The following is a 26,885-nucleotide window of genomic DNA, read 5'->3' as shown; positions in this document are numbered from 1 at the left end:
GTTGTAAAATTCTATTTCAAGTATTTTTGTTCGTCTGATGTTGTTGCCATTGCTGTCAAAAACGGTACCTTCGCGTACATCAGTCATCTATATATCCTTAAAGCTTAGCTATATTTATTGATCATTTGCATTTGTATTATGTATATCACTTATTGTTATGTTTTTGTATGCGAGTTGTGAATAATTATTAGAAGCAGACATAAACATTTGTAATATATGAAAACGAACATATCATTTAATTGCATTGGAAAAATTCCCAAATCTAAATGAATTCTTAAGTATAGTATAGAAGAATAATTATTGTGATGTATTAGTTTTGAATTTATTTAGTATGAAATTCGTGCTCGAAAAAATTACTTGTAAAAATAACACTTGCTTATTGTAGTTTTTTGTTAGTAAAACTTTCTATTGAATGTAGTATTGAGAAATAACATGTGTCTGGTTGGAGACCATTAACAAATCTTGTGTGTTATTTCTGAACCAGACACTTAAAATACATTTAATATTCAAGATAACCAAAACTTCATTTCACCGTCTTACTAACATGTGTCTGGTTCGAGACCATCAACAAATCTTGTGTCTTGTGTTTTCAGTCGTTACCAAAAGATCATTTCCCATCAAATGCTTTGAAAAAAGTCTCCAGTACAGCACCCAAAACGTACCTAAACAAAGTGTCGTCATTAGAAAGACTTGGACATCATGTGAAGCTTAACAGAGCACAAGAAAGCAACGATTGTCACACTTAAGAACGTTCCCATGAAATTTTCCTTGAAAGGGCCCAGGATTTAAGCTAACAAAGCTCCATCAACTGCTTTGCCAAGAAAGAAGCATTATCCCGACCTCCCAGCCAAGAGCAGGAGAAATGAGATAATATGGTCCCCAACCCACCCCGACCAAGGAAGTCGTTACAAAATAAACTTGTATCTCAGTTTTTGAAAACACTCAAATTTGGTTAAATTCTTTAGTTTACATGTTGAGCAATACAAAGGATTGAATTTCTTTTGTATTATTATCAGATGGCATTAGCAAAAGAATCAAACATTTATTGTTCCTAGTTATACGTTTATAACGCTAAGGTAGGTTATTTGGTTACTGAAAATTTTGCTGAGAATAAAAAGAACAAAAGACTCTGGATGAATGCAACAAAAAAAAATGAAAGAAAGAAATGTTCTCTATCTATCCAAAAGGTAGTCACTCTTGTTGTCTTGGAGTTGCTCTCGGAGCTTTTGTTACATCAAATTTGCTCAAACCACGGATCAGTTTGATGATATGAAGTTGTCTTTCTATTCCGATTGAGTTTGCTTCTTGTGGTTCTAGTAAACTACCAGTTCGTAGTTCGGGTCGAGAGCTTCAATGGCCTGTAGAGAGATTATAACATTGTGTAAAGAGTAAAGCTCCTTCAACAGGTTCTATAGAAGAAGAGTTGGTCCTAAATGTTTACCTGAAGCAGACTTCACACGCAGTGTATAATGGCTCTAGCGGAACCTGTATGGAGATAGTGAAGCCCTTTAGCGCATATCTCAAGCTTCTGTCTCCAGCTCAACCTAGGATTATCCGAGTCATACAGATGGTCTTTAAGCATTCCTTTTTTCATATACTCATACACAACGTTCATCTTACTTTCCTCATTGCAATACCTGATTAAAGAAACCAAATGCATGCGTCTGAACTGAGACAACATTTTGATCTATGTCCTGAATTTTTTTGATGTAAAGCTATATCGAGCTGATTACTATTTCTGTGTTAAAATTAAAAAAAAGAAGACATTACATTCTGTGGTTGAAGATACTCACGGTCCAAAAAAGATTGATTCTGGTGAGATACCATGTAACAGAAAGCTTTCTTTCGTTGTTTGCTCTTTTATCTCAGGGACACTGCACTCAAAACAAAAGAGAACAGTTCGATCCAATTAATATTTTTAATATATTCAGTATTTTATCAGTGGAAGAGCAGAGAAGTTGGTTTCAAACCTTTGGATAAGGCACCAACGAAAGTGAAAGAAATTGTCGGTCAAGAAACGCACTAACAGATGGGTTACGTGAAAGTGGTCACCTGTGGGGAGATGTGATATAAGCATTTAGCTCAGACAGTGTTAACGTTCCGATCTTCTTAACACCACCATATTTTGTAGACGTTGAGGATGAACCTTCCTACCGAGACCAACCTTGTGGTGACCAACTCTGTATACGATTTATAACATGAAGAAATGTAAGTTATTTGCAGAGTAACAAAGGTTATAACTCCTTACTTTGTGAGATAACTTTGGCTGGAAATACTCTCATGGTCAAAAAAGAAATGTATTCCTGGAGTAGCATTTAGAAAAAAGTTGGCCTAAAATAACAGATGAGTGTTAGAAATGGTTACCTCCAACTAATTTAGGGTTGATATTGGTGGCTACAACAACCTTTGGTTCCACACCTGACATTACTAATTCCTCATCGATGAGCTCTGCGAGGTTGCCAAATACACTTATGCATGCGGGTCCGTCCCTGCAAAGTTGAGCATTCAGACAGTCGGACATTAACAATTAAATGACATTTTGCAACCCATAGCCTCCACCTTTCCACATATGAAAATATCAAAAGATACAGAGCAAAATGAATAAAAATTAATACCACTACACAAAGTTATAGACTTTTATCATGACATTCATCACATAATATATTTTTTTTTAAAAAGTTTGATACAGAGAAACTAAGGGTTAAGAGAGAATGTTTTCCTATTCCAAACTTCTTCCTCTGTTCTGTACCAAAGACAAATAAAGTTGTATATATTAAATTGGATCCACAGTTCCTAAAATTAGATATCTCAGAATAGCAGGAAGCAGTCAACAACACAGAGAATGAACATTTTCCCTAACCACACACAGACTTAATTAGTACTTCAGGGAAGCATGTTAACTAAACCTGAAGATGTAATCTAGATGTCATGTAAACGACGTAAGGTCAGACGACAACAACCAAACCGCTAAGGGGATCTATGTGAAGCAAGTAATGAGTTCAGGCTTCAGACATGAGGCGTCAAGTGGATTGGTATCTCGGTCTAAGTAGTCCTTATGCCCCGCACCTCCCCCAATGATATCTGCAGAGAAACATAAGGATTAATGGCAGATTTTAGAGGATGAAATTAATTATAGGTCAGGTAATGAAGTGTCTAACTGGCAATTCAGTGTTTGTGTTAGCCAGTGACAATAGCTGGTCGAAATTTACAAAACCTGAAGCTCTTTGTTGGGCTAGGGTTATTGCTAGCTGAGATATCGACGAAACTTGTTTGCTCTACGAATCTGATTGAAACAGGGGCATCAGCGAATCTGAAGTTTTGGATGCTCCTGGTGACATCAAAAACAGTTAGCTCATAAAAGGATCCTTGTTTGAGCAGGTGTTTGAATCTAGATGGTGAAGGATTGAAATAAAATCATGGATTAAAGTAACTTATAAGAGATTAAAGAGAATCAGATAATCTTCCCGTCAATCAGAACCATGTCAACACCTATGAACTTACCCCTTTTCTCTGCAATGACCTTCCTTCAATTCTGAAAATAGAATCTGGAAATTAACCATTCATTTTTGGATCTTTTCTGGAGAACTCTTGAAAAAACGTTAGCAGACAGAAGAACTATGAAACTCACTTGTGAAATTGATCGGAGAAAAGAGTCATTTAAGAAGAGGTAATGGGTTTCATTGATTCAACTCGACGTTACCTCGTAGAACCGAGGCGAAGAGGAAAAGGTACGGCTGAATCTGAAGTGATTGAGTTGCCACGTGGCGAAAAAAAGCCCATATCTCCTAAATGACGTGGCTGCAGGAGGTGAGAGAAAACTCTCCTTTATAGTTATAGATAGCAACATTTGTGAATAGTTTGATCTGTTCGTCTTAGACTTGTTTCTTTTTTCTTTTTTTTCTTTTTCTTAGACTACTTTTAGGGTTAATGAAAGGGCTTATTTGTGTACCAACCATATTTTGAAGATAAATCAGGTAAATAACAATGATTTTGACATAATAAAAAAACTTACATTTACATTCTAATTTATCCGGTTATACCTTTTTTCTTTGTCATTACCCGGTAAAAATATGGTCTATATATCCATGTCACCAATAAATATATAGTTAAATGTATCTAGAAACTATTTTACACGAAAAAGAAAGAATCATCCATGTCACATGTTTATTGACCACATACACATGCACTGAATGTTTTATTCCACATGGTCGAAGTAGTATAGGATTATAACTCCATACACAACTCCTAAATATTAAACATTACCACAAATCCTATATACTAAACCCTAAACTCCAATCACTAAACCAAAATGTAAACTATAATATATAGTTATAATATTTTGAATAAAATTAAAATATGAAATAGTATATACTATTGACCATATACATACGCATCAAATGCTCTATTCCACATGGATGAAATAGTATAGGATTATGACTTCATTCACAACTCCTAAATATTAAACATTATCCCAACTCCTAAATACTAAACCCTAAATTCCAATCACTAAACTCAAACCCAAATGTAAACTATAAAATATAGTTATAATATTTTGAATAAGATTAAAATCTGAAATAATATATACTATTGACCACATATATATGTACTGAATGTTCTATTCCATATGGCCGAAGTACTGTAAGATTATGGCCCAAATGTAGCTGTGGTTAACGAAATTTATGTGAAGTTTACACTTATGTGGATCTGGTTAACAAAATGATAAAATTGAGATTTAAATTCTTAGTTTTGATAGCAACGATACAACAACAAAACATAATTTATACTTATGCACTGTACAATCATATTTATATTTTATATTCTGCAAATAAAATAGAATACAACAAATAGTAAATATTATATAATTCATTTCACATGAATGGTCTTTCCATTTTACGTACACACGATCTATTAGGCTTATATACACATTGCATCATTACATATAAATGAGAATATATTCACCAGATGGTCCAAATCCAGTTTCGAACAATTTACTTGGCAGCCTAAATCTTTAATTTGTAACCTGAGAAACAAAAGAAAAAGATAAAAATGTTAGGATCTATATGACAAAATAAATGTAAAATAAATGGTATAGTATAACAATAATGTGGAATGGAAACCATGTAAGACGTAACGATATGCATAGCTCACGATCTTAAACCACACATGGGAATATATATGAAAACCCTATCAACTAATCACGAATCATTTTTAACGTAACTAGAAACAAAATCTTAGTCATCTTATACAAGAGATTCATAATAATCTGGCATACGACACGTGGATAACTTTATAAAGTTATTAAATCTTGAAACTGGCTTATTATTATGAACCGATGTACATGAATATATAGAAGAAAAACATAAGTTACACTTGATTCGTTGTGGCATTAATTTGTAAATTAATTAAGTTATAAGGTCTCATCATGGTACAAAGGGAAAGACAGGTAATTAAACTATATATTTTGAAGTAGATTTTAGAAATGAAGACAATCTGTATGGCTGTATCCTTGAAAATTTTAAGATAAAAATGAGATAATCATTGAGAATTCACCGTGAACTCACAGTTAAGACGGTGTTAAATGTTGGCGTTAAGCGAAACGACGTCGTTTTCAAATGAGATGAAACGACGTTATTTCACATGATTTGAAAATAAAAAAAAAGTACACCCCTGGATTTGAATTCGGGGTTGATTAGGACTAATGGCAAGGTATTTTAGCACTGGGCTAGTGGCACTTTCAATGGAGTTACTAACACATTTAATTTTATTTGGTACTGATTGAATATAAAACAATTCTCTAAAAACTTTATAAAATTAATTTTAAAATTAAAATTAAAAATAAAATTTTTAAAATTAAAAATAAAATTTTATTTGTTCTTTAAAAAATCAAAAATCTTCCAAAATTTTTATTTTTTTTAATTCCAAAAAATTTAAAAAATACCCACATATTACAAAAAATACCCACAAATTAAAATTCCAATTCCAAAAAAAATTAAACAATTTTCAGCTAAAAATTAAAATCGCACTCATAATGGGTACAATATTTATTTTAAGCATTTTAATTTAATTTTAATATTTGAGTATCTTTTTATCTGCGTATAATTAATTTCAAATTTTAGCAATTTTGGAAGATTTTTGATTTTTTTAAAGAAAAAATAAAAATTTAATTTTAATTTTAATTTCAAAATTAATTTTAGAATTTTTTTTATTTTTTCAATTTTTTGGAATTTTAAAGATCTTTTAAAGTTAATAGATAATTTTTTATATTCAGTCAGTACCAAATAAAATTAAATATGTTAATAACTCCATTGAAAGTGCACTAGCCTAGTGGTAAAATACTTTGCAATTTCTCCCAACCAACCCGAGTTTGAATCCCATGGTCTACTTCTTTTTATTTTACTTAACGCCAATAATAAAAGACGTCAAATTTTTCTGTTAAATTTGCTGACGGCGTGCTAAATTGACAAGTCAACGAAAACATTGTTAATTAATTTTAAAATCAATGAAAGTTTTGTGTTTTTTTTGTCAGCTCAAAAGTTCATGTTTCTTTTGGCAATTCCTGCAAAGTTAGTGCTTTTTTTGGCCGAATTCTCGATAACCATTTAATAGTAACAGCTAAATTGGACTTATAAGATCAAGTAATTTATAAGTCCTTTCCCCCAAAAATTCCACAAATACGGACACACTGCATTGACTACACACTGCATTGACTACAAAGTCAATATGGAAATATGGAAAAGAAAAGGAAAAATCCACCTAGGAATGATACACCAAAGTCCAAATATTTTCCGAGTATACATATGAACACTTAATAATAACATCAAAGAAAATATTAAAAGATTCTTAAAATAAGTCCAGCCAGATAAATCTAGTCCTTGTAATAAATCAGACCATATATATAAACTGATATCATTTGACCAAAAAAAAAAAAAAAAAAATATATATATATATATAAACTGATATCATTTGTCTTTCTTTCTTCATCTCCGACCAGATCCTATTGGTCAGAAGAAACTCGGGTTCCGGCCATGACTCAGCGATGCTCTCACTGCAATCACAATGGTCACAACTCACGGACATGTCCAAATCGTGGGGTTGTGCTTTTTGGTGTAAGGCTCACCGAAGGTTCAATCAGGAAAAGTGCTAGGTTGGGTAATCTTCTTAGCCTTGGTGAAATCTTTCCTAAAATTAAAACTTAAAATAAAACTATATAAACTTTCCGTACTTCTTTACGTACGTTTCTAATAACAAAAGAAATTAAATATACATTAGGTTTAAGTTTGATCACTCAAATTTTATTATGATTGACTAAATGCAAGTGCACAGTAAAATAAAATGTGCAGTGGTAATGCAAGATCATGAAGACCAAAGATCACATGTACAGATATACAAATTACTAGCTAGATTGAACTAATTGCAGACATACTAGTCTTCAATAAAATATGCACATAATTTTGTATCTAACTGATGGATTAATTTCAAACTGGTGGAATTGGAAAGACAATTTAAGTTCTATCTTGTGTTTAAATTTAAGCTCAATCTATTGACGAAAAATCTTCCATTTATTGTTAAGTTTCTAAAGCATCTGCAAAATTCTTCATTTTCAATTTTTCTTTTTGCATCAGCACAAAAATCATATAAAACAATTGGCAACAAACCAATTGTACTACGTCTGCATGATCTCTTTCGATTTTATTCGGATTGTTCAATTTTAAATTTTTTTTTGTATGAATGTGAAATTATATTCAAACAAAAGACTGTGTTACATCAGGTGCATCTTTATTTTAGATGTATTTGAATCTTAGAAAGAACAAAAGAACTTAATGAGAAAAAAATATCTCTAATTGTTCGAAACCAAAGTATCATCGACCCATCTGCGCTCGAAGCTCCAACCACTATGAGAGGTTATCTATAAAGTTAGCACACCCAAAAAATACCAAGTAATAAATTCACACTGGTACGTAAATTGATTATTGCTTCACGTATTTTTATAAGAAAAACATAACGACAAAAGGTTTTTGCTTGTTTTAAATCCAAGTCTAAAGAAGAACTAAGAAGCATTATTAAGACACATTGTTATAATTTGTGTACAGAATTTCTTAACCTCAGCTGAGAATATACGGCAAAAAATATATCAGAGAAAGCTCTGCATCGTTGATGCATAAACTAACTAGCACATACGAGATGATAATCACAACGAAGATTTCAATTAAGAAAGCATATTGCTATTGAACCATCATACATAAAACGAAATTATCATAATCAAACGTGCGTACACACGGGATTATTTTGCTATCGTTACATATTATAGTCCCATTATGATTATCACATCACTGAGTCAATAGTTACACTTTTTTTTTGTTTCAGTTAGGAAAATGATGGCCAGGATCAGGTTTGTCCACACCATCGACGTTCCTAAGCCAAAACATCATGTCAAAAGAAGCAGCACCCTCAGGGACACCATCCATCACCAACTCTTGTCCTGGCGGAAAGAATATTCCGGTACGTGGGTGTGGAACCCACTCCTCTTCGCCGCCACAATTAATCTCTACCCTATGATCAGAAATATCTTCAGAGTAGTGGACAACCATAGGATTTAGTTTTGCAGCTTTGCTGCTTATCCTTGCTCGTCCTTGAACTTGCTTCCAACTCCTATATCATCATTATCATATAAATATTATTTACTCTTTTTTCTTAATTCACATAAGACGTCCAAGTTTTTTATATTCGACTTGCACATTACTTCTAGATTATCTTTCAACACCACCCTAGCTTGTTTATACAAAGACGTTAAGATATAATGTTTGATAAAAATTTCGTGTATGAATTTCTTTTGAATAAGGTTTTGTCGAATTTTTGTTTTGTTTTTTTACTTTCACAAAGTTTTTTTCTAAAAAGTTTGTTTTGTTGTTGTTGATAATATCATTTGATTAGTGAAATTAAAGAAGAATGATGAGAAAAGTTGTGGCGTTGACCTTAACAGCAGCATCGGTACTTTGGCGATCCCACGTCTTCCCATCAGTACTGTGTATGTAAGTACGCCCACGAACTCAGAAGAAAGACACAAATTGGTCTTTTTATAACTTTATTATGTTATATGAAATAGCGTACTTTTTTTAACTTTGAAATAGCGTACTAAGATATACGTTGATGTTAGTAAGAGTATATATTTCTATCAATCTATATAACTTGAGCTTGTGTTCTTAAATTTCTTTGGCCTCTTCTCTATATATACCCACACGCGAGAAACTGTACTTAGTGGTAGAGAATCTGGAGAGTGGGGAGGGAAAAGAAGAGGACAATATATGTTTTTTAACAATTTCTCAGTTTGTTAGTCGTTGAAGAATTTAACGTGGGGATATTATATGTTTTCTTTAATAATTTATCAGTTTGTTAGTTGTTACTATATGAGAATTTAACGTGAGGATAATACTATCTCAGTTTGTTACTTGTTACTTTGAAAGAATTTGACGTGCTCCCATCGACCGAGTGGTACAATGAATTAGGAGATTCGGGTTTCAGATTCCAGAATATGCAAAAGGTATTATTTAGTTGCAGATTGTGGGTGTATGTAAAATAATATGTTAACCGTTTGAATCGTGTATCACGTTCGATATGTTTAAAATATGATCGTATTGTTAAGAAAAATATATATTAACTTTTACGAATAGTTTGATCTGTTCGTCATAGACTATTTTGAGGGTTAATGAAATATGGAGTTGAAGAAAAAAGCTAGAGAATTTGACGTAAAATGTGTTGAAGAATATCAAAGTACAAAAGGTTTGTTGTTGTTTATTAAAAATTAAAATAAATTAATATCGATTTATGAGAGCCATTGGTTGTAAGAAGTTCCGAATTTAATCCGATTATGACATCGGATGGTGATAATTGCAAGAAGTATATATTTCGACATCACGTCCACGCGTGTATAAATACTTGTAGTTGTAGATGTAATGATTTTAGGAGTTTTTGCCAAAACTAACCCACAACTTGATTTTAATCCCAAACCTATACCCAAACTTGAATCAAATGCAAAACTAACCTAAAAACCTAATGAAATTACAGCTCAGCCCATTGTGACCAAACAAAAAAACAGAAGCCATTTTTACGAATATAGCCCCAGTAAATCGTCTGAGTCGTCTGAGATGTTGGAAGTCGTCTCGACGACTGAAGTGTAAGTCGCCTGGTACCAGTTTATTTTAAAAATAATTTATAAATCTTGTAAAACAATATTTTGATGCGTAAAAAATAAAAATCAAGTAATTATAAACAGTTTTAAGTGATATAAATTAAGATATGATAAAATTGATTTGTTTTGAAGATAGATGAATGGAAGTAGTGAATCATGAAATACTTTGGTTTAGGAGTTTGGCAAACATATGTTGTAGTATTGTATGTATTGTTAGGGTTAGATTTTGGAAAACTAAAATGTTTTTTTCAAAAATTAGTTTTCACCTATATGTGTTTATTTCTGTGTATAGTAAAACACTTTTCAAGTTTGATTTGGTTTTATGAAGAGTTTAATTAGATAATTAAGTTTAGGGATTATGTTTAGGTGTGGACGACTTATATTTCAGTCATTTGTTGAATAATTTATCCGGACGACGTATATTTCAGTCGTCCACATCGTACCGAACCTTTAATTTTACCAATGTACGTTTTAACTTAACCGGATCATTTTACTCGGACGACTTACATTTAAGTCGTCTGGTGAAGAAATTAAAACAGACGACTTACATGTAAGTCGTCCAAATATTCCCGCCTAAATTTTTTTTTAAAAATTATTTTCCCGCTTAAATAATTTAAACCAGACGACTTACTTGTAAGTCGTCTGAAAAGTCTTCTATTTTAGTTTTCCACTAAAAATATTTAATTTCCCGCTAAAAATATTAAACTCTTCTGGACGACTTACATGTAAGTCGTCTGTTTTAATTTCTTCACCAGACGACTGAAATGTAAATCGTCCAGAAAGTCGTCTGAGTCAAAAATATTTAACCGAATTGGATTTTTTGTATCCCTATATAAAGAAAAATTTACACATTCTCTCTCCTCCTCTCAAATGGCTGCAACAAAAATGTAATGTTCATCATTCTAAAACTCTCCAACCTCTCTCTAATCTCTTTGACTTGAAAACACCAAACTTTATATGAATTTTTCAGTTTTGTCTTATGTATTTCTTACTAATCTATCTCTTTTGCAGGTCTTTAATCAAATGGTACTCATCTTCCACTAATTTAGAGGTAGATCTATTAATTTTAGATATGTATTTTTGTGTGTTCTATAAATGTAGATTTATCTAATCTTCCACTCATTTTCTCTAGTCATTTGAACGTTTTTGGATATGCAGGTTTTTCAGATCTGGATTTGATATGCAGGTTTTTCAGATCTGGAAGACTTCTGGGACGACTTACCTGTTAGTCGTCTGGAAGTCGTCTAGACTTCTTGGAAGTCTTCTGACAAAGTCGTCTGGACTTCCAGGAAGTCGTCTGGACTTCCAGGAAGTCGTCTGGACTTCCAGGAAGTCGTCTGGACTTCCAGGAAGTCGTCTGGACTTCCAGGAAGTCGTCTGGACTTCTAGGAAGTCGTCTGGATTTTTCTGAGCGTTTTGGTAAGTTCTTATGTCTGATTTTTCTTCATTTGGTAACTTCTTGTTGTATAAAGTTCTTACTTTTTTCCCAAACTAAAACTCTCCAAACCCACTTTAATCTCTTTGACTTGAAAACACCAAACTTTATATGATTTTTTCAATTTTGTCTCATGTCTTTCTTACAATCTATTTTTTTTTGCAGGTTTTTAATTAGATGGTACTCATCTTCCACTAATTTAAAGGTAGATCTATTATTTTTAGATATGTATTTTTGTGTGTTCTGTAAAGGTAGATTTATTTAATCTTCCACTCAATTTTTTTCTGTTTTAAGCCATTTGAACGTTTTTGAATATGCAGGTTTTTCAGATCAGGATTTAATATGCAGGTTTTTCAGATCTGGAAGACTTCTGGGACGACTTACCTGTTAGTCGTCTGGAAGTCGTCTGGAAGTCGTTTGGAAGTCGTCTGGACTTCCTAAAAGTCGTCTGGACTTCCTGTAAAGTCGTCCGGAAGTCGTCTGAACTTCCTAAAAGTCTTCTGACAAAGTCGTCTGAACTTCCTGGAAGTCGTCTGGACTTCTTAGAAGTCGTCTGGACTTCTTAAAAGTTGTCTGGTCTTGTCTACTCAAGTGGAATCCAAGCTTGTCTTTGTAGAGAAATGATCTATAATAGTTTTGTTTGTGGTCTGTTTTGTGAATTGCATGTATACTTTTTTAGTTGTGAATTTTTTGTAAAATCAGTAATAATGTTTTCCAAGATGTATTAAATATGCTAACAATGTGTTTACACATTTACAAATCAATGAAATAATAAACTTCAGTAGCCTTTTTCTTATCTTTGGATCTCTCATATGCAATAATAAACTCCAATGGCCTTTTTTTCATCTTAATAAACAAGAATGTTGGTAGCTTCATATTGATACAACATTTTAAGAAGCATTTAACCCTTCTTCCAACTCATAACAATAGTCATCATTATTGTCTATAACAATAATACTTAAGAGATGGAAACAAACAATAGTAACTAGTCAAAGCATATCATATTTATTATACGTTTGCGTCGAAAAACTTAGTTAAATTTAGTAAAACTAAGGGAGAGAACATATTTTGTAAATATGAGTTTTACATATCTTGAAGTTACTTATCACTCTTAAAAATACAAGTTATTCAAAAACTAACGTAGAAGACTTAAAAACTATCAAAGAAGATGCGGACGACTTCAGTCTAAGTTGTCCAGACGACTAAACTATACGTCGTCTGGTCAATGCAGAGGTTATTTTTGCAATTGACTTTGAAATCTGTTATTTCGGACTACTGAAAATAAGTTGTCTAGTATTGTTTGGTTAAAAAAAAACTCCAAAAAAGCTAGACGACTTACATTTCAGTCGTCATAGGTTAGTTTTGCATTTGACTGGATTATTTCAGAAGTTTGACTTTTCTGGACGACTTACATTTCAGTCGTCTAGTGAAAATTAAAATAATAATATTTTTTTAAAAGTAGACGACTTACAGTTAAGTCGTTATAGGTTAGTTTTGCAATTGAAAAAAAAACTTCAAGATTTAATTATATACAGACGACTTATAATTCAGTCGTCCACGAGACGACTGAAATTTAAGTCGTTCAGGATTTACGAGGTTTGACCAGAATCTCGGAAAAAAATCCTGGACGACTTACAAGTAAGTCGTCTGGTGGACTACTAAATTATAAGTCGTCTGTGTATAATTAAATCTTGAAGTTTTTTTTTTCAATTGCAAAACTAACCTATGACTACTTAATTGTAAGTCGTTTACTTTTAAAAAAATATTATTATTTTAATTTTCGACAGACGACTGAAATATAAGTCGTCTGGGGAAGTCAAACTTCTGAAATTATCCAGTCAAATGCAAAACTAACCTATGACGACTGAAATGTAAGTCGTCTAGGTTCTTTGGTAATTTTTTTGAAACCAAACAATAGTAGACGACTTAACTTTCAGTAGTCTCAGGTTATAGATTTCAAAGTCAATTGCAAAAATAACCTCTGTGTTGACCAGACGACTTCCAGGTAAGTCGTCTACAGCCCGACGACTTCCAGGTAAGTCGTCTACAGCCAGACGACTTCCCAAGTAAGTCGTCTGACGAACAGATCTGGAAAAAAACTCGATGTCATACCTTAAATTGGTGAGATAAGTTCCTTAGCATACATAAGGCTTCTCCAAGCACATAGAATCACAAACGAAAGTCACCCACCCAGAATCGTTAGCTTCTATGACTCTATGAACCATAAAAAATTTAGAATCAAAATCTTGGGTTTTTTTAGCTCATTGTGGAGAGAAAGTGAGAGATATGTTGTGTTTAGTTCACAAGAATGGAAAAAGAAGAAGGGTAAATCGATTTTGGGAGCATTAAGAGCTTCAAATTGGTTGTTCATGGTGGTTGTGGTATTGATGACAATTGCAATCTTGTAACTACTTGAAGATGATGAGGGTGAGAGAGTAAAGATGTCATTTTCGAAAAAAAAAAAATTGATGGCATTTTTGTAAATTATATGAACTTGTGGGGTGAATAGGGCAAAACTAATTTTCAAAAAAAAAGGAGGTTAGTTTTGTGTTTGACTTTAAGTTGTAGGTCAATTTTGCAAAAATCCCATGATTTTATAAGGGAAAATTAATAATATAACTAAAAATTAGCTGAGAGATAACTTAAGTGTTAAGAAAATTTGATATTTAATCAAGTATATAGTGAGATTCACGCAACAGTTAAATTAATTTTCTGTAAGTGATTAGATCCAAACTTTGATTCTTTTTTAAAAATAATTAGCTCAAACTCCATAATTTTTTAAAAAATTTATGTTATTTTATGCTGCTAAAAGTTTTTAGATATGTTACTGGTGAGGTCACACGAAAAACAATCAAGTTGCACACTCGTAGTGTCGAATGCATGGATTGTCATGCTACTTTCTAGTTAAAAGGCATTATGCATGCTAATTGGTAGACAATGTTTTAGAGTTTAATTTGTATACGCTTGTCTTTTCTGTAGTGTAATGCATTTTCATAAGTGGTTTTGTTTTTCTCTCTTTACTTAAAATTAAAACATTCGCCTTCAAACTTTTCAAATGAAACTAACTTTAACATATGCATGAACATAAGTAACTAAAATGTAAACTACTTATTTAGGTCGCAAGCTTTTCAATAGGAAACTTAGCATATAGTCCTTGATGTACATTGTGTAGCTACAAATGGAAAAAAATGCGAAATACAGTGGAAGATATTTGAATAAGAAAAATAAGACTATAAACAGACAAGTCCATTTAAAATAAAAAGTCCATTTCAACAGATGGTTCCTTTTGTCTACTGAAGAAAACTAAACATTGATCTTAGTTATTCGACTTGATTTGTTGTTATAGCTTTGTAATTTTCTACAAATTTTCAAAATATGCGTTGAGAAATTTATTTGGTAAATATAGAAAATGCAAAGACCCATCTAGATCGTTTATTTTCTAGGAACATGATATATCTGTTCATCTATATATCTTAATACGTTACCATATGAGCTAATTCTGTTTTTGGTCATCAGTTGAAATAAAATATATGCTGATATGCTTAGAAAACACAGAACAAAAAGTTACATAACTACAAATTAACCAATTACACATTTCGTCTACACAATCGCTATTAATGACTCCAATTGTTCGAAACCAAAAGATTATCGACCCAGATACGATCCTGGCTCGAACCATTTTGAGAGGTCTATGAAAATACACGATGGAATTCAAATTGGTGCTTAAGTTGAATTTTGCTTCGCGTATTTTTGTAAGAAAAATCTAAACGATAATGTTCTTTACAAAAAAATCTAAAACTTTTTAACAAAAAAAAAAAAAAAAAAATCTAAAACTGTAGAAAACTTAGGGCTGTTCAATATGGTAAAACCGAACCGTACCGAAACCGAAATAGACAATATGGTTTGGTTTTGGTATATACCATATAAACCGAATGGATATAATTTTATAAAAACCGTAGGATTTGGATATGGTTTGGTATATAACCGATTAAACCGAATAAACCGAACAAAACCGATTAAAAGTAGAAACATGTAAATATGTATCTATTTTATAACAATACATGAAAATCTATTTGTTACATAAGTTAAATTTGTGTTAATAACTATTACCATAATTTTATAGTAAAAAAAAATCTTAATTTGTAAAACACTTAAACTATAACTAAATAACAATACATCGCAATTCAAACATCTTATTTTCTAAGTCTTTTTTGATTTTTTTTATTTATTTTAGTCTTCACTAAATTAATATGAAGATTATAAATTTGATGGATAATAATTAATGGAAATTTTTCAATTGAAAAAGCATGACTTTAATGAACACTAAATATGGAAAAGTAGAAAAACTTTTCTTTCATGTTTCTGTTTTGTTTCATATTGTTATTTTCAAAATTTCAAGCTTTGATTTTAGTTATAAATTTGATTATTTTATTTGATGGCAGAAGTATTTTTACTTTTTTCTTCATTTATTTGAACATGTAATATATTTTTAATAAATGATTGTGTTGACAATATGACTCTAAAATTCATATAATATGATCTCAAACAAAATAATTATGTTTTTTGGTATAAAACCGAATAAACCGAAAACCGACGGTATATAAACCGAACCGAACCGAAGTAAATATGGATTTAGAATGGTAGTTATATTTTACTAACCGAAATACCGAAAACCGAAAAAAACCGAACCGAAACCGAACCGATATCCGGATTGAACACCCCTAAGAAAACTGCATAATTAAGATGCCTCATTCTAATTGGTGTAAAGAACCTCTCAGCCTCAGGTGGGAATCTAAAAATAAAGAACTTTTTTTGTTTCCCTTCTTTTTTTTCCTTTCGATGTGACATAAAATTAACATTCTGCTTTAGTTTAGAACCTCTCAAGTGCAAATCTAGCTTTAATATAAAAGATAAAATATATATGTATGTTTAATTAAATATAGAATCGAGTAAAATAAATAAATGAATGAATAAAAGTGTGAAAGAATGAATAATTAGATATATTATGAGTTAGGGCAATTCTCTCAAATAGCCATTTTTAAGTTTTTGTCACAAAATAGCACTCAAAAAATAAAATGACCAAAATAGATTTTTTTTATTTTGAAAATTTTAATATCTAGTTTTTATTTTTTAATTTGAAATCATATCCCCAAAACTCTATTAGTTAACCATTGAGTATAAGTGCATACTAGATTTTGACCCGCGCTTTCAAAGCGCGGAATCGATTCTTTTAAAAATTTTATTTAAATTAATAAATATTTGTCTAATCTATATTCAATTTTTATAATCTTGTCTTCTTTATTTTTTTATTATATAATAATAAATTTGTGTACTAATTAATTAGTTAAAAGATTTTAAAATGGTAAACTTCTACTCAATAAATTTAATCATATTGTGATTATATATTTGCTAAGGTTATTTATTTACAATTTTAACTTATTAATTGAATATTATATGAAAAATGTAATAGACATTACGTTTTTTATTCTACATATTTTTAAATAATGCATAAATTTTAAATTATAATTACACAAATATTAAATAATAATTATGTATTTAAATTGACCTATAATTGTTTTAAAAAAAACAGTGTTGGACTTCTTTGACTTTAAGTTTTTAAATTATTGGGCTGTTTTGTTTAGTTGGACTGAAGCAATGTTGGGCTTTTAATTTCTGAAAACCATTAAAAACAATTGAAAAATTTATGGAAATTTTTGTAATTAATTGGAAAAGTCAGGGGCATAATTCTAAGAAGGATTCTGCTTTAATAGTATAGATTTACCCTTTAATAAAACTTATTTTGGTCATTTTCCTTTTTTGTAGTCTATATTATACAATTCAGGAAGCATTTCCTTTGACTAACGGAATTTCTCTATATTATAATCTCACTATTAGAATCCAGAACTCCAGAAATCTACAGTTTACAATTCAGGAAATCTACAGTATACAATTCAGGAAGCATTTCCTTTGACTAAGATATGGTGGCCAACAGAGAACACAAGGACTAAACTCAACTGCATATTGTGCTGACAGTTACAGCTAGAGTCAAGTCAAGCTGATGAACATGATCCGCTTAGTATTAGCCTCACAATGGAGACTTCCATGGTGTACATAAAACAAAGTCGCCGCCACTAGACCCAAAAGAGATGGAACAAATGGACTTATTATATCCAGGTTTTGGTTTTGATTTAAAGAGGGAACTAAAACCTACAGTTTTGATTAAAAAAAAAAAAACTAAAACCTATAGAAAAGGATTATATCCATATTCGTTTATACGTCTTTGCAATCAGTTTTTTGTTCGTTTTGCTAACACACAACTGACGGCAGGTTAATTTTAGGGATAATGCGATGTTATGACAGTCAAACAAACGGACAATATTTGATCACAATAGCGACACGCAACATGCTAACGAACATGGTCTAAGATTAAAGTAGCCCGATCATGAAGGCCAAACACGAGCCCAAAAGGAAAGAAAGTAAATCCCCTTTACAAAAAATAACAATTTATTTCAGCTTCATCTTTTGAATACACACATTCACTGCATTAGCAGATAATGATTATGATGTATACAGTTATATATACATAATCATACTGTAATCATAGACAAATCGACTGAGACACCTTACTGTTGGTCTGTTGCTACACTTTTTTCGTTTGTGTACTCTATCTGAACAAGACAGAAATAAACTACACAAGTTCATGTCTCTTTTTAGACATGTCCAAGAATCACAGAGTTTTCGTTGATCTGTCTTTGTGTGTGTAAAGTTCATGGGAGAAGGCTAGCAGAAGACTCATCACCATGTTCTTCATCCAACTGAGACTCAGATGGAACTTCTAAAACTGGTCTTGTTTCCTCTGGTATGAATCTCGCCCATCGTTTCTCCTTCACGAGTTTTAAGAACGGGTGCAAGCAGAACCCAACAACAATAATCACACCGCTGACAAAAAACGTCTTCACGGTGGCCAAAACCATCACAAGGATGAGAAGCAAAGAAGGAGGCAGACATAGCATCAAAGTTCCAAAGGTGTTTAAGGGAACTCTGTAAGGTCGGTTAAGATCCGGTTTCTTGATCCTTAGCTTCACAAAGGCTGCGAATTCAAGAAGCATTCCTAACGCGTATAAAAAATTCAGAAATTCAATGATCTCTTGAAAGCTCATCCATGACAAGAATATGACTCCTGTCGCTGAGCACAAGATACTAATCGTTGGTGTCCCATACTTTGACCTGCATCAATACACAAATAACGTTAAAACCCAGTTGTACAAAGACATTGCAACCAGTGTTCTAAAAATCGGTTTAGTCAGCACCTAGGCGCCGACTAATAATAATTTCCCGCCTAATTACTGCCTCACGATTTCTTGAACATTAATCATAACCAAAACACACTCTTGCAAACTAAGTTAGGAGAACTTTAATAAAACAAAAAATCATAATTTAGTAATTGACCTCTGGGCGAAAAAAGCAGGGAGCATCCCCATCTCACTCATACCAAGAAGCTGAAAAGCATCACTACTCATCTCAGCTTCAAACAGTCCAAGATTCGACATAGCAGCAGCAGCTTGTATCCAACCCTTGAGCCAAACACCACCAATAAGCATCCCAACCTCAGCAAAATACCCATCACTCCACTCACCTGAAGCAGACTCGCTTAAAGCTCCAGTCCCCGCCATCAAGGGAATCAAATACGATCCCATAACCAACAAAACAGCTCCAAACAAAGCCTTCGGAAACGTCTTCCCGGGGGACTCAACTTCCCCAGCAAGAGTACTAGCCTTGTCCCAGTAGTTCAGATTCCAAAACATGGTGTTGAAGTACCCTCTCCAGTTAACTTTCTTGAAATCAACAAACAGCCAACGCTTAGGACTGATCCTAGGAACCGCTAGCAAAGCCATCACAACGAAAGGGCAGAGGGAGAAGACAGCTAGCAGAACAGCTGAGAAGCCAACGATATGCAAGCCTCTGTAGTTCAAGTACGTCAGCGAGAACGTGAGGACTAATAGTGCAGGAACACGAGCAGCTGCATGGTTCAAAACAGGGAACGAATGTTTCAAGTAATCAAGGAACAACACAGGGTAGAGAGCATTGTCCATAACACCACTGAACCACTTCCAGAACCCTTCCTGGAACCCCCAGAAGGGGCCAAACGCTGAAGAGATCCAGACCACGTAGCCTCCGTTCTCAGGGAAGCTTGTGGCGAGCTCGGCTGTGACTAGAGCTTCGGGTATGCTCCAGATCAGAGGGAAGATGAGGAAGCCTAGAAGGGCTAAGAGAGGACCACCACCTGATTTGACAGAGTCTTCCACACCAAAAGGGCCGCCAGAGACTTCATAGAAGATGAGGAATACAAGAGGCAAGAGTGTTAGCTTTGGACTTGGTTTCGTCTTTGAGCTGTTGTCATCGTTTGCGATTATCTCTTCACCCATCAGACAAGAGAGAGAGAGAGAGAGAGAGAGAGAGTCCTGTGGATAACAAACAAAAAAGATTGAAACTTTACAAGAGAAAATCTAAAAAGCAAGAGTCTTTTGAGAGATTATATGTTCAAAAAGGCAGAGGATATACGAACCAGAAAGTCAAATTAAGAAGATGGGTTTCTGGGTCTCTGACTCGTTCTCTCTTTCTCTGATGAAACCCAGAAACTGATGCAGATGAAAATGATTGGGGGAGACGAAGCTTGAACAAGTTTTCTTTATCAGATTTTAAGATGGGATGTGACGTGTGATGATTTGAAAAGATCTTGATGAATCGTGTTTTTGGTGTGTTCATTAGTTTATCTGTAATTAAAGACGCCACATGGCTCCCACTACACTTACCCCATCAATCCTGGACTTTGTCAAACTTTTGCTTCGGACAGGAACCTTTTCTTCTCTTCTTCATTTCTACATTTATTAATATAAAACAAAAGTCAAATCAATTTATAACTTGGTTTTTGGATTCGGCCTTATCAATTCAGCCCAATACCAAACTAATAGATTCGATAAGCAAAGTTTCTAAGTTGGGTGCATTGCAAGTTTGTAACTGTGAGATTCTAATTTAAATTGGTTGCTTAGTTCTTTTAAATTCGTAGGCTCCTCCACAGGGACCACAACCCATTTTTTCCATCACTGATGAAACACACATTAAATCAATTTTTGGACCTCCTGCATGATGGATGAGTAATAAGCATGCCATTAGTAAATGGCCCATTAGCCAACAGTCCCAACACTTTTGATATGTGCCTTATGATTAAGTATTAACACACAATCTACAATTATTCTTTTTCATTTCATATGTCCACAGATCAAGGCACTATCCATGTAATTCTCTGCCTTACCAAATGAAAGAAAAGAAGAAGAATAATAAAACATCATGAAAGGTTTTATAGTTTGGAACTGCGGAGCTCTTCTATGTATTTCCACGAACACATCAATAGAAAAGTAAGACTAAATACATACTCTAACTTAAGTGAAGGAAAGTTTCGCCATGAATCTCAGTTGTAGTAACTATCACATATAGTGAAAAGCTTCTCCTATGAACAAACAAACACATGGATTGATTGATTGGTAGATATTGTAGCTTTGGATTTTTTTGCTTTAAGATTTTAAGTGTAGATTTTGTGTGTTTTAACTTTAAATTTTATTGTTGTAAGTTTATTTCAAAGTTTTAAAAGCAGTAAACCTAAGGGTGTGATTGGTAAGAGCTGTGATTTCATTTTCTGGCTGTAAAAATATTGCGATTTTTTTGGCTTTGGCTCTAGATTTTTAACTTTTAAAAGTCTTTAAATTTGGGTGGTAAGAATTTGTTTCTGCATAGCAATTATAAAGTCACAAATTTAATGAAGTGTTGTGGACTAAAAAAAAGAGCTGTGAGCTTAAGAAAAATCAAAATTGGTGTAGATTTAGAGATGTGAGTATAATTGTGGTTGTAGAGATCAACTATAACAATAGCCAATTACACCTAAAGCTCTAGAAGAATTAATTTTTAGAGCATTATATTTCTTTTTAAAAATTTTGGCTTTAGCTTTAGTTTTTATTAATAAAGCTTGATTGCTTTGATTTTATTGTTCTAAAGAGAATTATGGTTGTGTAAAACACTCACAGCCAACACCGATCACCCCTGCAGTAAATGATTAAATAAGAAAATCATCTACTTCCTTAATTCATATGTTTACAATAGTTACGGCACACCACTAATCTAGTTAATTTAGGATTTTTGTGAATAAAATATGTAAAGGATTGGACAGAAAACGAAAGAATTAGCCATTTACGTATAGCTTTTTTAGGCAATTAAAAAGAGTTTAAATCTGAAAATGGATTTGAACAGAAAAAAAAATGAAAAAGGAGACTGAAATTAAAAAAAGATGAGCTACACAACATACAGACAGAAGAAGTATACTAAAAAGTTTGGGAAAATCCCCAAATCCAGAAACCCCACCTCCACCACCACCACTCTCACAATCTCCTCTCCTCTCTCTCTTGGCTGCGAAGGCAAGTTAAATTATTCAAAATCTACATCGAGGGATCTTTTTGTTTTGCACCCAAATCTTCAGCCTAAGTGTGACAAATCTCTGTAATGCACTCAGAGGATCACGAAGCCGCCGAAGCAGACGAGGAGGAAGAAGAGGAGAGATAATGGTCCCCGCGATTCCTCAAGCAGCAACCTCCACCAGGAAACCACCTCCAGATCCGCAAGACAAACCTCTCCCCAGCAACAATGAACGAAGAAGACCTACACTCAAAAATGTACCCTCTCGCTACTTATCCCCTTCTCCTTCCCATTCTCACTCTCACTCCACCTCCTCTATCACATCTTCGTCGTCTGCATTACTCAAGACGAGTAAGCGGTATCCTTCCCCTTTGCTCTCTCGCGCCACTCCTCCCGCTTCTAATCGGATCAACGCGCCTTCCTCGCTACCCAATCGGTCTCAATCGGTAGACCGTCGCCGGCCGTCGCAGACTCCTGTCGCTGAAATGTCGGTGGCGGCGAAGATGCTCATCACTTCCACCAGGAGCTTATCTGTTTCCTTCCAAGGAGAGGTGTTTTCACTTCCGATTAGCAAGAAGAAGGAGATTACTACTACTACCACCACGCCGGTTTCCCACCGGAAACCTACCCCCGAGCGGCGGAGGTCGCCGCAGGTTCGAGATCAGAGGGAGAACTCAAAGCCGGTTGACCACCAGCAGCAGCAGCTCTGGCCAGGCGCTTCCACGAGAGGAAGTTCTAAATCTGCGGTGAGTTCAGTTTCTAAAAATGTGGATTGTGAGTGTGATGATAGAGGGAAGAAGCTTGGATCAATGTTGCAGCATTCTCTGATTGATGAGAGCTCTAGAGTTGTGAGACTAGGTTTAGATTTGGGAGAAGGTGATGAGAGCACGAGAAGAGTAACAAGACCAATTTCACATTCACGCTTGGGTTCTAGTGACTTTACTGCGTCTGATTCTGATAGTGTTTCATCTGGTAGCACTAATGGTGCGCAAGAACGTGGTGAAAGAAGGAGCTCGCAACGTAACGTTATAGCTTCTGCTAAGTTCTGGCAAGAGACTAACACCCGGTTAAGACGGTTGCAGGATCCTGGCGGCTCACCTCGGTGCTCTAGCCCGAGTTCGAGGATAAGTAGTATCTCATCAAAGTTGAGTCAGTCTAAACGGTTCTCTGGTGATACTCCGTTGGTGTCATCTCCTCGTGGTATGGCTTCTCCGATGAGAGGTGGTGCTACTCGACCTGCTTCACCTAGTAAGGTTAAGGCGACAGCTACTTCATCTACTGCTAGAGCACTTTCTAGTCCTTGTCGAGTGAGAAATGGAGTTTCTGAGCAAATGAACGCTTATAACCGCAACTTGCCTTCGATTCTTTGTTTCACTGCTGATATTAGGAGGGGGAAGATTGGGGAGGATCGGGTTGTGGATGCCCACTTGTTGAGGCTTCTGTATAACCGTCATCTGCAGTGGCGGTTTGCCAATGCCAGGGCTGACTCCACTTTCATGGTGCAGAGACTGAGTGCAGAGGTATCTATTCTTATACCATCAATGCTATGTTAATAATTGTGGACGTATGGTTGTACCTGCTTGGATCGTAAGTGTTTTTAGCACTGCAGCAGAGTTGGAGAGTGCATGATTTGTAATCTATTTTATCGGTAGAATAGGGTATGAAGTCTTGCTAACTGTAGTATAGAGTTCTTATAGATAGTTGAGTCATTAACTTGGTCCAAGAAACTAGACACACTCTAGTGAAAGCAGACTTTCTTTTTTTGACAGAAAAACCTGTGGAATGCATGGGTATCAATCTCGGACTTGCGTCATTCTGTCACTCTGAAACGGATCAGGTTGCTCTTGCTGAAGCAGAAACTGAAACTAGCTTCCATCTTGAAGGAGCAGGTGGGAATATGAACTTCTAGCAATTTCGTTTATCATGTTATTGCGTTTGTAACTGCTCTGTTGACGCTAACAAAACCCGTTGTATTTGGAAATTGTAGATGGGTTACCTAGAAGAATGGTCTCTTCTAGACAGAGATCATTTGAATTCTTTGTTGGGAGCAACTGAAGCCTTGAAAGCCAGCACGCTTCGTCTTCCAATTATTGGAAAAGCTGTGGGGAGTGCTATTTTTTTTTTTTTGAATTATACACAGTTTCCCCAAAGGCTTCCCAGGCCCAAGGGACTAATCTGTGTCGCTGCGGCCCGAATGTTAAATTTCGCAGTGGCCGGGAATCGAAACCAGGTGGCGGTACTCACAGCTGTGAGCCCTTTACCACCAGAGCTAGATGCCCCGGTTGGGGAGTGGAGTGCTATTTTACCTTACTCTAATATGTTAATTTGTGTTGGCTTATTTTGTATCCTTAGGTAATGAACACTAGATTCCGTTTTCTAAATGTTCTTTATGATTTTTATGTTGTTAGGTTGATATTCTACATCTTAAGCATGCTGTTAGTTCAGCTGTTGATGTGATGCATGCTATGGCGTCTTCCATATTCTCGCTGACATCGAAGGTAAATTTCTTGTCTCAGGGATTATAACGTGAGTTATGTGACTTATGAAAGCTTATCCTCTTATCGCTCTTCTATGCATTGTCTCTATTGCTTGGAAGAATAGAAAATTAGAATGCAGTATACTAGCTGCGACATGAGAATAAAGAATATCGTAATGATTATTATTAGATAGCAGGTGGAAACTTGCTTTTGTCCATTCTTATATGCATATATGTCTAGAACTAGTTATTCTTGAAAGTCCTCTAAAGCATTTCTTTCTAAAAATGCTCAACTGTTTCGAATATTAGTTACTGGCACGGAAGCAGTTTTAACTCTGGTCAGAAACTAGAACCTGGTTGTTTGTCAATGCACTTGTCTTGAGTGGTTTAATAGGTGCTTTGTTGTTGTTTGATGTCATTGGTAGGTGGATGGAATGAATTCAGTAATGGCGGAGATGGTGAATATCACTGCACAAGAAACGGTCTTGCTCGAACAATGTCAAGGATTCTTATCAATAGTAGCAGCTATGCAGGTTAAAGAATGCTCTCTCTGGTTTTCTCTTCCCTTTTTTGCATGTTTCCTTCCTGATCAAGCTTTTATAAGCAAATCAATACACTCTTGCTAGGTTAAAGACTGTAGCTTGAAGACGCACATAATACAACTAAGCCGGAAACTGACTTCACAACTGTAGAAACTGATGATGGGTTTATGACTACTCTCTCACACCACTCCACAACATGATTGCTAACCATGCTTACATTCCCACGGCCTTTAGTCATTTTCAACCGGATCAAAGGTGAGATTCTCGGAGGATATCTGTTTCCTTACGTAAGTTTCTTGTTTTGGAGATTACATCAGAGAAAGTTAATAGAATAGGATGCGGTGCTTTTTTTACCTATGAAGTTTTTAGCCTTAATTGTATACAATGAATCGTTCTCTTTGTTCTCTAATGAAGGAAAAAGTGTATATAAAAGAAAGGTTCTCTAACGATTGATTGCTTCTCCTTTCGGATCGACATTCCAGATCTTTCCCATTTAGGCATTTACTTGTTTAGGTGTTGATTTTCTTACCGCTGTCTTGTTTACTATGTGTCGTTGTTTAGTTATGTGTGTAGACTCCTCGTCGTTTTTATAAATACATATCTTGTTGTTTTTCCTCAAGTGTCGCGCATCAAATGCATTTGGACTACGTGTTTCACTATTTGTTGTGTGCTTAAATAAATAGACAAATGACGTCATTATTCTTATTTGTTCAGTACGGTTGATTGTTTGTAGTTTTTGTTTTAGTTTTTGGTTTTTGCTTTTGTAAAAACCATTTTTTATCCAATCAAGTTTTTAGTTTTTAGTTTTTGTTTTTGTAAAAACCATTTCACTTCCAATCAAGTTTTTTAACAAATAGATTCCCTAAAATTTAGGGAAACTAGTTTTTCAAAATTTCAACCAATTTGTGAAGAAAAGCCAAAAACCAACTTTTGTGGGTTTTCAATACAAAAACGAATTTTGTTTATTTTGTATAAAATACTATATTTTAATTATTAATAATTAAGTAAATAATGTTTTCATAAAGATAAAATTCCCATACAATATTTTTTATCATTTAACATTAATGTAAAATAATATATGTGTTTCATATATGTAAATAAATATAGATAATATTAGTATTAGTTGTAACCAATTACTTATTAATATCTATAAATAAATTATTGAATAATTTTATTATACATACTAAACAACAACTAAAAATTATAAATTTAAAATATTTTATTAATACAATATATTATATTAATTTGAAAAAATAGCCATTCAAGTTCTAAAAAACGAAAAATATTTTATGTAATAAAATTTATAAATACTTTCAAAATTTTAAAATATTATAATTTTAATAGTTTATAGATATTTTATTAATTATATTTAAGTATAATACTTAAAAATAAAATAATTAAAACATGGTAATGTTTTTATTTTAAATAAAATCCACTATATTTTGATAAATTTTAATGGTATTTTTAAAAAAAATATTATTTTAAAACAATGTATTGCTTATTTTATAAAAAAACTAAGAATACAGCAAAATAAAAATCTAAAAACCAAAAACCAAAACCAAAAACTGAAACTCAAAAACCAAAATCTAAAAGTTAAAAACCAAAAACCAAAATCTAAAACAAAAATCTAAAAACCAAAAACTAAAACCAGAAACTAATGGAAACAATCATCACCCAAGACTTGGTGAGTGGTGACCAAGTGATCCTTTTTCTAAATTTTGATAGTAAGAACAAAAAAAAGAAAAGCTTTATAAGAATTTATATGGATAAGATTATAATTAG

At 33.5% G+C, this 26,885-nt stretch overlaps 3 protein-coding genes and 1 long non-coding RNA gene across 4 annotated transcripts; 1 reads left to right on the top strand and 3 right to left on the bottom strand.

The window, feature by feature from the left end:
* Positions 1-693: 693 nt before the first annotated feature.
* Positions 694-5,827, bottom strand: LOC125577131. Its single transcript, XR_007315445.1, has 3 exons — positions 2,365-5,827; positions 1,442-2,180; positions 694-1,358 (listed from the first exon to the last, which is right to left on the bottom strand). It is a non-coding gene; the product is annotated as an uncharacterized LOC125577131 (long non-coding RNA).
* A 2,358-nt stretch (positions 5,828-8,185) lies between these two features.
* BNAANNG29180D lies at positions 8,186-9,217 on the bottom strand. Its single transcript, XM_013819618.3, has 2 exons — positions 8,973-9,217; positions 8,186-8,649 (listed from the first exon to the last, which is right to left on the bottom strand). The coding sequence occupies exons 1-2, from the start codon at positions 9,014-9,016 to the stop codon at positions 8,361-8,363; spliced, it is 333 nt and encodes a 110-aa protein (XP_013675072.1). The 5' UTR covers positions 9,017-9,217; the 3' UTR covers positions 8,186-8,360.
* Positions 9,218-18,107: 8,890 nt separating this feature from the next.
* Positions 18,108-20,446, bottom strand: LOC106346499 (probable polyamine transporter At3g19553). Its single transcript, XM_013785855.3, has 3 exons — positions 20,188-20,446; positions 19,071-20,083; positions 18,108-18,848 (listed from the first exon to the last, which is right to left on the bottom strand). Exons 2-3 carry the CDS (start codon positions 20,045-20,047, stop codon positions 18,389-18,391), a joined length of 1,437 nt encoding a protein of 478 aa, XP_013641309.1. The 5' UTR covers positions 20,048-20,083; positions 20,188-20,446; the 3' UTR covers positions 18,108-18,388.
* Positions 20,447-21,894: 1,448 nt separating this feature from the next.
* On the top strand, positions 21,895-25,552 carry LOC111198576 (protein SNOWY COTYLEDON 3). Its single transcript, XM_022687250.2, has 6 exons — positions 21,895-23,605; positions 23,855-23,974; positions 24,073-24,189; positions 24,494-24,583; positions 24,987-25,094; positions 25,188-25,552. The coding sequence occupies exons 1-6, from the start codon at positions 22,232-22,234 to the stop codon at positions 25,251-25,253; spliced, it is 1,875 nt and encodes a 624-aa protein (XP_022542971.2). The 5' UTR covers positions 21,895-22,231; the 3' UTR covers positions 25,254-25,552.
* The last annotated feature ends 1,333 nt before the right edge of the window (positions 25,553-26,885 follow it).

This window comes from Brassica napus, chromosome A1 (genome assembly GCF_020379485.1).
Source record: "Brassica napus cultivar Da-Ae chromosome A1, Da-Ae, whole genome shotgun sequence".
In the NCBI taxonomy this organism is placed as follows: Eukaryota; Viridiplantae; Streptophyta; class Magnoliopsida; order Brassicales; family Brassicaceae; genus Brassica; species Brassica napus.
The sequence above is the reverse complement of the archived record's forward strand: the minus strand, read 5'-3'. Positions and strand labels throughout refer to the sequence as shown.